General features: G+C 39.3%; 1 protein-coding gene across 1 annotated transcript; it reads right to left on the reverse strand.

Annotated features, from left to right (window-relative positions):
• Nucleotides 1–477: 477 nt before the first annotated feature.
• On the reverse strand, nt 478–7203 carry pcare2 (photoreceptor cilium actin regulator 2). Its single transcript, XM_067573045.1, has 2 exons — nt 4216–7203; nt 478–1539 (listed from the first exon to the last, which is right to left on the reverse strand). Exons 1-2 carry the CDS (start codon nt 6885–6887, stop codon nt 1470–1472), a joined length of 2742 nt encoding a protein of 913 aa, XP_067429146.1. The 5' UTR covers nt 6888–7203; the 3' UTR covers nt 478–1469.
• Nucleotides 7204–12038: the final 4835 nt, after the last annotated feature.

Below are 12038 nucleotides of genomic sequence, written 5' to 3' on the forward strand. Positions count from 1 at the left end.
ACTTTGCCAGGTATTCTTGAACCATGTCAGTGCCATTTTTAAACAGGTTGACTGTCATGGTGTGGGACATTTTCCTCCAATACACTTATCTTCCATCCATTGCAGATACCTGCTGTCTTTAAGAGTAGTGAGAGCTGATGACATTTAGCCAGACATGGGGTTCTGTGGAAGATTAAATTACATGCCCTCCCATCTTTATACTGGTTGAGGAAGAGTGTCTGTGGTCTGTCATGGAGAACTTGTTTGGGGGGATATTCTATTCTCAGAACAGGTAGACAACATGATACAGTAGTTGGCACCCTGAGGTCTGTGAGCTGTGATTCATAACAGTAAAGTTCTGCTGCTACTGCTGCCACTGATCCCATCGCAAGGCAACAGCTCAACTGTTGTTTAGCTAGTGTAAGCTAGTTAGCTGCTAACATTAGCTTTTTTTGTAATTCCAAGTGTTAGAAGTGTTATCAGTGTCCAGGGTCCAGTAGTTCTCAGTTAGTCTACTTGTTTGAGGATGTTTATTTAGTTGAGTCCTCCTCTATCTTCTTATTCTTTTCTTTTCTTCTAGTTGTTGTGACTGTTTAGGTTAGCAACGTTGTATCCAACTAGCTAAATGTCTTGATCTTTGTCTCCAGGGTCCTATTCTAGCTGTTTTTTCTCTTTCTCTTCTCTGGCTGGTTGTGTTATTTCCTGTATTCAAGTTTTTTTTTGTTTTTTTTTTAACCATTTTTCAGTGTTTATCTTATTTTTGAACAGAAAACAACATTATTCAGGAGCTATTCTTAGGCATGACTGCTCAGTTAGAACTCTCTGACCATTTCTATAAGCATTTTGAAGGAACCACATGAGACTGGCTTTGGGCAGATTTTTCTCTTTTATTGGGACACAGTCGAGGTAGAAAACATGGTTTACACCGATAGGAAGCTAGTACAAACTGTCCAAACACAAAATAGAATACATACAAAAACACTTCAGTAAATCTGATAATAATACAAGTTAAAGACATTCTTTTTGATGTTGGTATAGCGTCCCCAAATCCCAAGTTTTTCTCACACTTCTGTGTTTAAGAAGATCAACAGTGAGTGGAGAGGAAATATGGGGATTTGGGAGTACCAATATGGTGCTATAAAAATCTGCACATGTATCTTTAAATTCAAACAAATTCAAGGTAGATTATAGATTCAACATTCAGTATAGATTAAGTATGCCCTTCTAAACAAAGAAAAATACAGACAAATCCTGACAGTGTTTTCAGAAATTGGTTAGAGACAGATGTTCTTATATCCCATAAATGTCCATTAACACCTTGAATTAATATTATAAATGTATCTAAAGACCTCTCTTGGAACAAACCTCTTTTATAAGGAAAGGAAAGAAAAGAGAAAGGGGCTTAACCTCAGATAATCCACAATCCCTTTCTCTGCATGCTTCCCACCTAGTATCTCACTTTAGAAACCCTGACCAATCACAGCTGGGCTCTAGGCTGTCATCGCAGTGGCACTTGGATCCAACTGGGTGTTGTCTTCTGTCATCAGAGGGCTGACTGGCCTATAGGAGAGTAGGAAAGAATATATTTTAGCACATGAGTGGATTAAATGGCGTAGCAGGAACAGCAGGGTGCAGAGTGGGGTAGGAGGGCTAATCCAATCTGGATTAGACCAGATGGCTTCTCTAGAGGCAGGAGGTGAGCTGGTAACATACAACTGGGCTCTGACTGGGCTCTGACTGAAGGTTTGAATTAGAGTTTAACAGTTTGAAAAAAGCCTTTACTGAAGGTGTCAAAACAGTTTGTGATAAAATAGCAACCAAATCCTCACTGTTAATCTCCACAGAAGTAAAGCTCCACAGGGATTAAAATGCTTGATTTTTAAAGGGTCTTTTAAGAAAAGATATAAGAAAAAAAGGCTAAAATAAAACAGACTCCTGAGCAATCTCCTCTACCCATGGCCAGCTTAACCTTGGAGGCCCCAAGGGCTAAAAATTGCTGTTCGGCCTTGATGAACCCACTCACACTTCTTGGCCTCTGTGCACTGTGTATGAACCCTGTTCATCCAAGTTCCCATAAAGAACAGAGTACACAGCAGACTATACATGGAAGCTTCATTATAATCCCTGACTCCAAGAGACCAATTTGTCTTCCTGTGCTAGAATAATCATACCTGGCCACAGGTTTTCTGGTAATCAGTTAGTTTGATTTAATTTGAGTAAACACAACTTCATTAAGAGAGGTGTAGTCACAATGTTAAACTAAAATGTTAATGGTCTTAAAACTAAATTTCTACACAGGGCCCCCCTACAAGACAGGGCCACAACATTTAAGGGACACCTCTCGACTGGAGGGAGCTTTCTAAAGTCTGTCAAAGTTAGGGTTACCCCAGGGTTGGTTTAGGATTTTTGTTTAACAGAAAACCTGTTTTACAAGCCAAGGGTGTGGAGTTTGAAAGATGTGGATGGTCTAATGTAAAATGTTATATAGTTGAATTATGGGATGTGTAGGATCCAGTGTTTTTTAGAGCTTGATACAAACTAGGGGCTAAAAGTTAGGATATTTAGCTGTCTGTTGCTTTGATTTTGACTATCCTTTTGAAATATATCACTTGCAAGTTCCCCAACTTTATGGGACACCAAATCACTAGAATTTGCTCTTAAGTTATAATACCTTAGTAACTGTATCTTAGTGTTGCAAATTCTTCAAAATGCTGGCAATTAATCACACGTGCAGCTGACTGACACACAGTGCCATCATGAAATGCTTCCATAATGCCCACTCTCTGCAGCCAGATGTTTCTGTTAGTGTGCTGCTGGCCAGCAGTTTATGGAAATTCATTTGATCCATTACCCAGCAGCCAACCTTACCTCATCTTCCACCTTAACTTATTTACTTACAGTACTGATGTAGTAGTCTTTGTTCTTTTTCCCCTCACACTTACTTTTTTTCTGTCCTCACGCCCTATGTTCTGTATCACCCATACTTTCATATACATACAGTATAAGGATATATATACATATATGTACTTGGACATATATCCTTCTCAAAAATATATAAAAACATACTCAGTAGTTCTTTGTTAATAATTACTTTTTACTTACTTAATGTATATTACTACTGTAATGATCTTGTCTGTGTCTGTTTTTTTGGTTGGTGTTTGTGTGGATGTCTGTTACGAATATGTAGAATGTCTCTACCTACAATACCAACCCTACTCTATTCCCCTATCAACTGTAGAGTATATACTTTGTCTCATCTCAATAAAGTTTTTTTTCTTCTTTTAAGGCAGCTTGAAAAAGACTACACGTTGGAATTTGACAGTGCAATTCTGTCTTTTGTTCTCATTGTTTTTTTCACATGTTGTTGAACAGATCCAGTTCGTCCATTTTGTCTTTAGGAGATGCTGAATACTTTCACTTTCAGAGAAGAATGTTAGTGCCCAGACTGCTGGTGTTATAATGTTATATCAAGGGCCTTTTAAGCCCTTAAAATTCTTCTACCTTACATGTTGATCACATTATTTATATGATAATATGATTGAACTGTTTCAGTGACACAATGTCTTGTTTGACAGATCAAATTAGATTACACTGTAGGTTATCTCAAAACTTGAGCGCTACTTTACAAAGAAAATAGGGCATCTGAAGATCTGTTTTGTTGATCATATTATTTATATGATAATATGATTGAACTGTGTCAGTGACACATTGTCTTGTTTGACAAATCAAATCAGATTACACTGTAGGTTATCTCAAAACGTCAGCGCTATCGTACAAAGAAAATAGGACATCTGAAGATCTGTTTTGTGCCTGATGGGATCACAGATGGTCTGACATGCTGATGTCATTCACTTAAACAGTGAGACAGGCAGGTGCCAAAAGCCATCTGTGTGGATTCAAAGTAAAGAACCACCAAAGGTCAAATAAACCTGATTTGATAGCTTTAATTCCACTAATGATAAACCAATAACAAGAATCTAAACATTATTTTGTTCCCATTTGAAAATATTTCTAGATTAACAAAGTTTTAGGCACATGGTGGTTTATGGAATAATGGTGTTTTAGAAAAATACAAAAAATTAATGTGTGTCAGATTTTTCATTATTGTATATAATACCTGTCTCAACACTAACAGCCAAATATGACTATTACTGATACAAACTCAAACTTACTGTACCCAAAAGTAAACTTGAGTGATACATTTTACATGGCACAAAACTATACAATATTACTTACCTTTGCTTTGTTTCACCAAATTCACCCTGTTTGGCTTGTGTGGAGGTGGAATTGCCATCTTTGGAAAACTCTAGATGGGAAGTCACACTAGGCCTCTGTTCTGATTGAGTGCGACGTGTAGTGTTGTCTATCCCTCTTGTGGTTAGCCTGCCTCGGGAGGCCTCTCCACATGGCCTGGGAAGCACTGAACTTCCAGAGGACTCTTTTTGACAGAAGACTGAACGGGCATCATGGAAGGACACAGACGGAATAATCTCTTCAGTGTTGTTCTCTGTGGCACGTGTCACTGTCCTGGGAGAACTTGGTCGAGATGAGGGCCTAGAGTTAGACTGAGATCTGAAAACAGGAGGGCTTGGAAATCTGTGGCGTACAGAGGGACAAGATGGCGGTAGGCGGACCCTTGAGACAGGTGGTGCTGTTACAGGCAGGCTCTGCTCACCCTCATAAAGTTCACTGCTTTCAAATCTCTGACCCATTCTGGCTTGAATGGATGAAGGCCCTCTACTGCTTTGCTCTGCAATATTTCTCTTGTCAGAAGATTCTGCTGCATTGCGCAGGTGAATGATCTTGCGTGCCTGCTGGTAGAGACAATTAGCCTTCTCCATTTCTGGATCCAGATCAGTTTCTGGTTGCTGCTCTGCATCCTGCGCCCCCATAACAGCATCCTGTCTAACAGGACGGGAAGAGGCGATACTGATCGTTCTGGGCCTCATGCTTACTCGGTTAGGCAGCACTTCTACATTCTGCACTGATGCCCTCAGGCGCTGGGAGACTCCTGTCTTTTGGTTTATCATTGGGAGACTCTGAGCTGATTCTTCCTGCGACCCTTCTTCATTTTCTGGCATACCCTCAGTACTCTGAAAGGAATTGTCCATCAACACCTCTGGGGGTGGAGGTGGTAGGTTGTCTACATCCAGGTCATCCCTGCCGTCAGGCCAGCTGTTGTTGTTGTTGTTGCCATTGATGACTAAACCCCCCTCATTACTATTTCCTATGTCAGATAGGGGAAGGAGCCCACTTTTCCTGGGCCTCCTGATATGAGGTGGTATATTAGCAAGGGTCTGGCCTGGTCTACCATCCACCCCTTGACTAAAGGAGTTTATCAGCCTTCTGACAGACTGGCGCTTTGGTGGTTGGGGAGCTAACATTGGTAAGAAACAGGGTGATTTACTTGTCTTGAAGGGGCCTTTTTGTGCACTTGCTGAACCACTTAATGAATGCCGTCTCAGTCCAGCTCTATACAGATTATAATGAGGCCCCGCTAACTCTTTGTTTCCTCGGATTTCATACATCTTTTTCATTCGCCGATCCAAGTCCCTCTGGCTCTTTTGTAACTCCATCACTATGTTTACAGATTTGGTGGAGGGTTCAGGTTTGGTTGCAGTGACAGCAGTCAGGGGTCGTTTGAGTGTAGGTTGCAGATCCTGCATGTATTTTGCACGTATGTAGAGAAGAGGTCGACTGGGATCTGGTGGGGAAGAGTTTGACCTCTTTCTCCCATGCCCATCCTCTTCATCATCTTCATACTCTTCATCGTCATCATCGTCATCCTCCTCGTCCTCCTCATCATCTTCATTATGGCCTACCAGGTTGGGTGAATTATCAAGAGCACCACGAATGTTGACTCCAGACCCACAGCTTCCAGATCCAGCGCTCCCACGGTGGCGGCGGTGCCTCTCAGAGCCTGCCAGACTCTCATTCTCTCCACCAATACCGCTGTCCTCACTGTGTAGTGCAGAATCTTCTGGGTTAGACTTCCTCATGGCAGCCCCCTCTACCCGTGCCAGCACTTGAGACAACCTCTGTTCCACTGCCTGCTTGGCCTGCAGCTTCACAACCAGTAGTTTAGAGAGGGAAGAAAAATACTCTGCTGCTTCCTCAAGCGTAGTGTCACCCAGTGCCTGTGCCGAGCCCCCCACGAGCTTCATTTTCTCTGTTGAATGCTGGAGCAGTTGCTGTAACAGATCTGGAGGTGGATCAAGGGGGTTGGTTGTGTCAGTGCTAGGTTTAGCAGGCATAACAGCTGGGCCCAACATTCCAGAAGGCAAGGCCATGTAGTCCCCATGTTCCTTCAACATCAGCTCCCCTTCTTCAGCCATCTCCTCTAGAGCCTGGTTGATCTCCTCAAAGCGCAACACCAAAGCAGACATCATGGGCTGGAGGGACAACTGTGTCTGGGCGGCCTGGTCCAGCAGGCCCAATAGGGTCTCATATTTGGCGATATTTGGGTTTAGGAAAGCATAGGCTGCCTGGTGAGCTCTCACCATGTGTGGGGGGAAGTCCACCTTTGTCTGGATAATGGAAGACTTCCTCTGCTTTTGTGTAGACCTTCTCTTGTCTTTATTCTTCTTTCTTTTCTCTGTCTTTTTAACCTTATCTGTTTGTACGACCTCTTTGACTGTTTCTTGTGGGATCACATTCTCTTCCATTTCTTTAATGTCCTCTGCACTTTGGGCAGCCTTTGTATCCGAGGCCACCTGAGACCATGTAGTCTCTCTTGTACTGTGGTCTTCAGTGGGTGGTGGAAGTTCATTTTCTTTATCGTCATTTTTGTCCTCTTCTACAGGTCTAGAATCAATGCTGTCCTGTGATGCTTCAGCCAACAGAGCCTTTTGAGGTACAGGGCCTTCTGGCTTTGAAAATAACTTTCCTTTGGATGGAGAGCAGCCCATTGTTGCATTCAAAAGTGATTCAAGAAAAACTTTAAAATTTCTTTCTATGAAGAAAAATGAGTCAGGAGAAAAAGTGAAAGCCAAAGCGTAAATCCATAGATAAGGATCTCTATAGTCGGTTAGACGAGGTCTTCTAAAATCTTCCAACAAAGGCTCTCCGTTGGCAGTCCAGTCTCCACATGCTAGTTGTCATTTATTTCTTTGGACATTTTATGCTTTCTTCTCAGAATGAAATGGTCAAACAGTGCAGGGAAAATACACCTGCAACCTGCCGAGTGATCTGACTAACTACCAGAGCTTGCATTGGTGAGGAGCTGAGAGGATAAGACGGATTCCCTCTCTCTCCTTCAGCATGCACAGATGGTCATGTTAAGTGCATCAACACACACAAAGGCTCACACACACACACACACACAAGCATTTACATGTAAGACTTTAAGCTCATCAGGTTAATCAGAGCCGAGTTTGTCAGGTGGTGTTTTTAGCCTCATCCACTGTGCTGTTGGCAGAAGTTTACATGCAACTGTTGGGGTCGCTTGAGAGATAAATAACAAATAAAAAATAATGATTTTTTAAAGACTCTTATAAGTTGGACAGAAATGCCAAGCTTTATATGCTGTAGATGATATACTTGATATTACCTGTAAGTAAAAAATAAAGTACTATTTTCATTGCATATGACCGACTTAAAAATGTTGTCATACTTGTCATATTTCCTGCCTCTCCCCACCCACATCTGCACGCACACACACACACATGCACACACCCTCTCCCTACCCACATCTGCACACACACACACACACACACACACACACACACACACACACACACACACACGCACATAGTCTTTCCTGTAAATGCTGCTGGAGTAAAGGAACCAGAACCAGAACCGAAAAAGATAAGAGCTTTAGTAAGATAGTGATTTCTTGTCTGTCCAGTCCTCAGTGTAAATTCCCATAACACTGAACACTTATCGGGTTTCACCGACATACCTTCATGTTATAGTTGACAATTGTCGGGAATTCTCTTGGGCTAAATATAACTGCTAGCTGTGATTCAGTTAGAAATACCCATTGAAAACTTTCTTCTTTTGTGAGTAAGGTGTGACTACATAACTAACTCCAACTTCGTCAACAACAAAAACATTTGTCTCTCTTGGCATTTGTCCAGCCGTCAAATAAATTGCTATGCTACTGTACAGTTACTACAGCAATTACAGTTACTAATCCTAGTATTGACTCTTTTGCTGTTTAACAGTACTTTGATGAATATCAGTTTGATCTCAGTGGATAGACTGGTTCAGTATGTGCTAGCTTTGTGTGGTGTGGGGACACGTTAGCTGCCACCAAAAAGGGAGAAATGTGACTCCAGGTAACTCCAAAGTTGTCTTATTATTTACATGTTGTATCTTGTTAGCTTGTTGATGTTGGTCAATAAATGCTACCTCTGAACTGTGGGCTGCCTGCTTGTTAAACCTGCTTGTTAATGAGTTATATGTAATGTGTAAGTGATTAGATTTTTTAAGTACCTTACCCAACACTGGCCTTTGTAAAGTGTTTATAAATCATAATTAAGGGCTTATTTATTATATTTGTTATAGATCAGTTATAGGCATTATCAGAAAAAGAACCTTTGGTATGCCAGGTTGTGAAAATTTTCTCTGGCTGCTGAGTCATGAGGCTTCAAGAGTAAGTAAGTAAGCCAACTGTTCAGTTCCTGATGAACTTAAGAGCTAAAAGATAAAGCAAATATGATGCTGAAGGAAGATAAACACCAGGGATTTTCCACAACCTGGCTGCACAAAGGTTGCTCTTATTAAGGGCAAATAACTGATCTATAAGGGATCAATAAATTATTTACCGACCATTAAACAAGTAATTAGTTACAACTTATAAACCCTTGATCAAGCTGTATGTTAGGGTGTATAGCACCTGCTGAGATTTGCCATCTCTGCCCACCTCTCCATGAGCCTCTCGAAAATCTTTGTGGCCTGGTAGGTTAAAAGTGCTACATTGCCCTTAAGCAAGAGATTGAATTTCTAAACAACTGCTGAAAATGCCATCATTACAGAGGCAAAGCAGGACTAAAGACAGCTCTGTTTTTTTGAGATGGAACAGGTACTATAAGTGACAGGTGCAAACAATTCCAATAACAACAACAGATACCAGGTACCTATATGCAGTACAGTAAGGCCTTACACCCTTCTGAAGCTAATTGTGTCAGGGAGTTTTTAGCCGGCTCTAATTAAGACTTTCTATATATACAAAACAGCAATTGGATCTCTGTACTTTTAGAAACTATGACATGATCTAAAGTAATGGCACAAAGTGTGTAAAAATGTATATGTTACTATGTGTGTTAGTTTGATATCCCATTTGTATTTTGCATGCATTTACTATGTATTGTACATATACCCCACACCCCATGAATTCTATATTTTTATTTTATTTTATATATTTTATTTTTATTTTTAAATCATTAATTTAATTAAAAAAAACAACATATTTTTCCCCCCTAAAAGTACTACTGTAAAAATAAAAATACTGTAAGAATACTTTAAAATTATAATTATAATATAATGATTCTAAAAATACTGCAATCAGCCCATAAAATAACCACTATGTGTTTGTAATTATAACTCTAATATCCCCACATTTCTAGAAAAATTCCAAATAATATGATCTCAATGACTGTCTGCTTGTCCTTGTCTTTTTTGGCACTAATTTCTTGCATTGTAGATTTCCTACTGCAATGTTGTTTGCTTTACTGCTTTTAGCTCTTTATCCTCTGTTCAGCTGCTTTCTCTAGTCATAATTTGACATATTGTTTTGTTTGTTGTTGTTTTACAACAGTACTGTGTTCAAAACACTGTGGTTCTTATTCCTATCAGTAACTTTTATTGATCTAAAAAGTTCATATCAGATACTGAATACAACTGTGAGAGTGTGAAAACAAATGATCACTGATTGAGAATCACAGAAAGCCTGAGGCCAACTATCTCAAACCCATCTGTCTCAAAACATCCCTGTAATCCAGCCACCCACGCCCAGGTGTATCACAATTACTGGAACTCAGCTGTTGGCCAACAGAGCAGAGGGAGCTTAATGTGCATGTGGTATCTGCTGTTGTCTACTTCAGATGTTGTCAATTAGTTTGCTTTAGTTTCACGTCACTTTTGGTAAAAGTTTTGGTTTTGTCTGTGACTGCAAGTAGTGAAAAAACTTCTACTCCACTATAATTCACAGGGAAATATTGTACTTTTAACTTATCTGACAGTTATAGTTAACTTGTTACTTTTAAATATAATATAATATAATATAATATAATATAATATAATATAATATAATATAATATAATATAATATAATATAATATAATACAATACAATACAATACAATACAATACAATATAATATCTGTGTTTCGTCTGTTCTGTTCTGTTTAAATAACATCCCTTTGTCTTAAACATTTATTTATATTGCATGGAAAAGGAATAATCCCATTATATTATTCTGGGCTGTTGCAGACTTGTTTTATTGCCATTACTCCAATAGTTGTAAATTTCATTATAATTTACATCTCTATAACTATGTTTATGTTGTGGACCGTTGTGAATAGAGAGTTGGAAATGATCCCTGAAAGTGAGGTTGGATATGTTTATTCACACATTGATTATTAGATTATTAGATTCAAATGATAGATTCAAAGAGTAACTGTTGCCCACTTATTACCCACTGCCCAGAGTGACTTGAGAACACAGAGAATTGAGGGTTACATATACAGTATATTATACCACTCTGAATGGTGCCATTCTGCATATTGTTTGTTGTTGCTTTAATACATTTTGCTGATAGTACTTTTACTTACAGGAAGTATAATTTTGGATTACTGGTAGTATGATATTGTTACATTTTGATACTACTACTTTTGCTTATTTTTTATCTCAATATAGTCAAACACATAATAAAATAGGTGTCGTCATTGTATCTGTACATAATGATTTGATTAAGATCAGAAAAGCTATCTGATAAACATGTTAAAGATAACATACGTTTGTTTATGTTGGAACACTCTTTGTAAAACTAGTTCAACAATCAGAAAATACTGTTCATAACAACAGCCGCAATGTGACTTTGGTTGTTGACATACTGAATTTATGTGACAAAGAAGTATTTTAACCATTTCTGTGAAGGCTGACAATCATACATCAAGGTTTTTTGAAAGGTTCTGCTTTGGAAAAAGTCAGCTCAGTGGGATGAAGGCCCAAAAAGAGAGAAAATGTGTTTTTAACTGTATTGGGATCTGTGTGTGGCCATGGCCCGAGTCTCTTCAGTTGTAAGTTGTAGTTGAGCATGGCCAGTGTGTCTGTGTGTTGGCAGGACAAGCGTTGTTAATACCCCTGAAGTGGATCACTACTGATTGGCTGTCACTTGTGTAACAGTCTCAGGTTGCTATGCTGTGCTATTCTCAGCTGTTTGCCTTCCAGCTTTTTCTCTAATGCTTGTACAATAAGAGCATTGTAATGCTCTGAAGCTTAGCCCCCCTGTAGATAGACATCCTGTCAGGGATATTTTTGTTGGTATGTGGAGGCTTCTGTGTACAGAATCTTGAATCACAACATCCTCATTCAGGGCAGATTCTGGACATCAGCTCATGGGGAGACTGATATATTCATTATTATTATTACTATAACAATTCTCAATTTGGTGTAACTGAACTTCTCTGTGCAGAATGATGTATGTGTAGTCTGACACTGGAAGGCTGTTTTCATATGTATCTGCTAAAAGGGGAAAGTTTCACTGAGCTCATTGAAAATCCGATTTTAAGGAGTGGGCCTACGAGCAGGATTTATGACATCACAACTAGTTTGAAGCCAATCCTGGTTCAATATTCAACTGTGGAAACTTGAAGTCTCCAGTGCACAAACACTGAGAATGGACTTTAAAGTAAAGTAGGAGACATCTTGCATCCAACAATTAAAATTTTGAAATGAAATATATTTGCATATTCATATATTCTGGAATTTTTAATGAGGGTGAAGGAGTAGATGATATTGTAAGGATTTTAAAGTGGTAATTACACTTTTTTGTGGAAAAACCATATCAAACACACATCATTGTTCCAAGCAGAGTATTTTTATATTTATGTATTTT

Source organism: Thunnus thynnus, chromosome 18 (genome assembly GCF_963924715.1).
Source record: "Thunnus thynnus chromosome 18, fThuThy2.1, whole genome shotgun sequence".
NCBI lineage: Eukaryota > Metazoa > Chordata > Actinopteri > Scombriformes > Scombridae > Thunnus > Thunnus thynnus.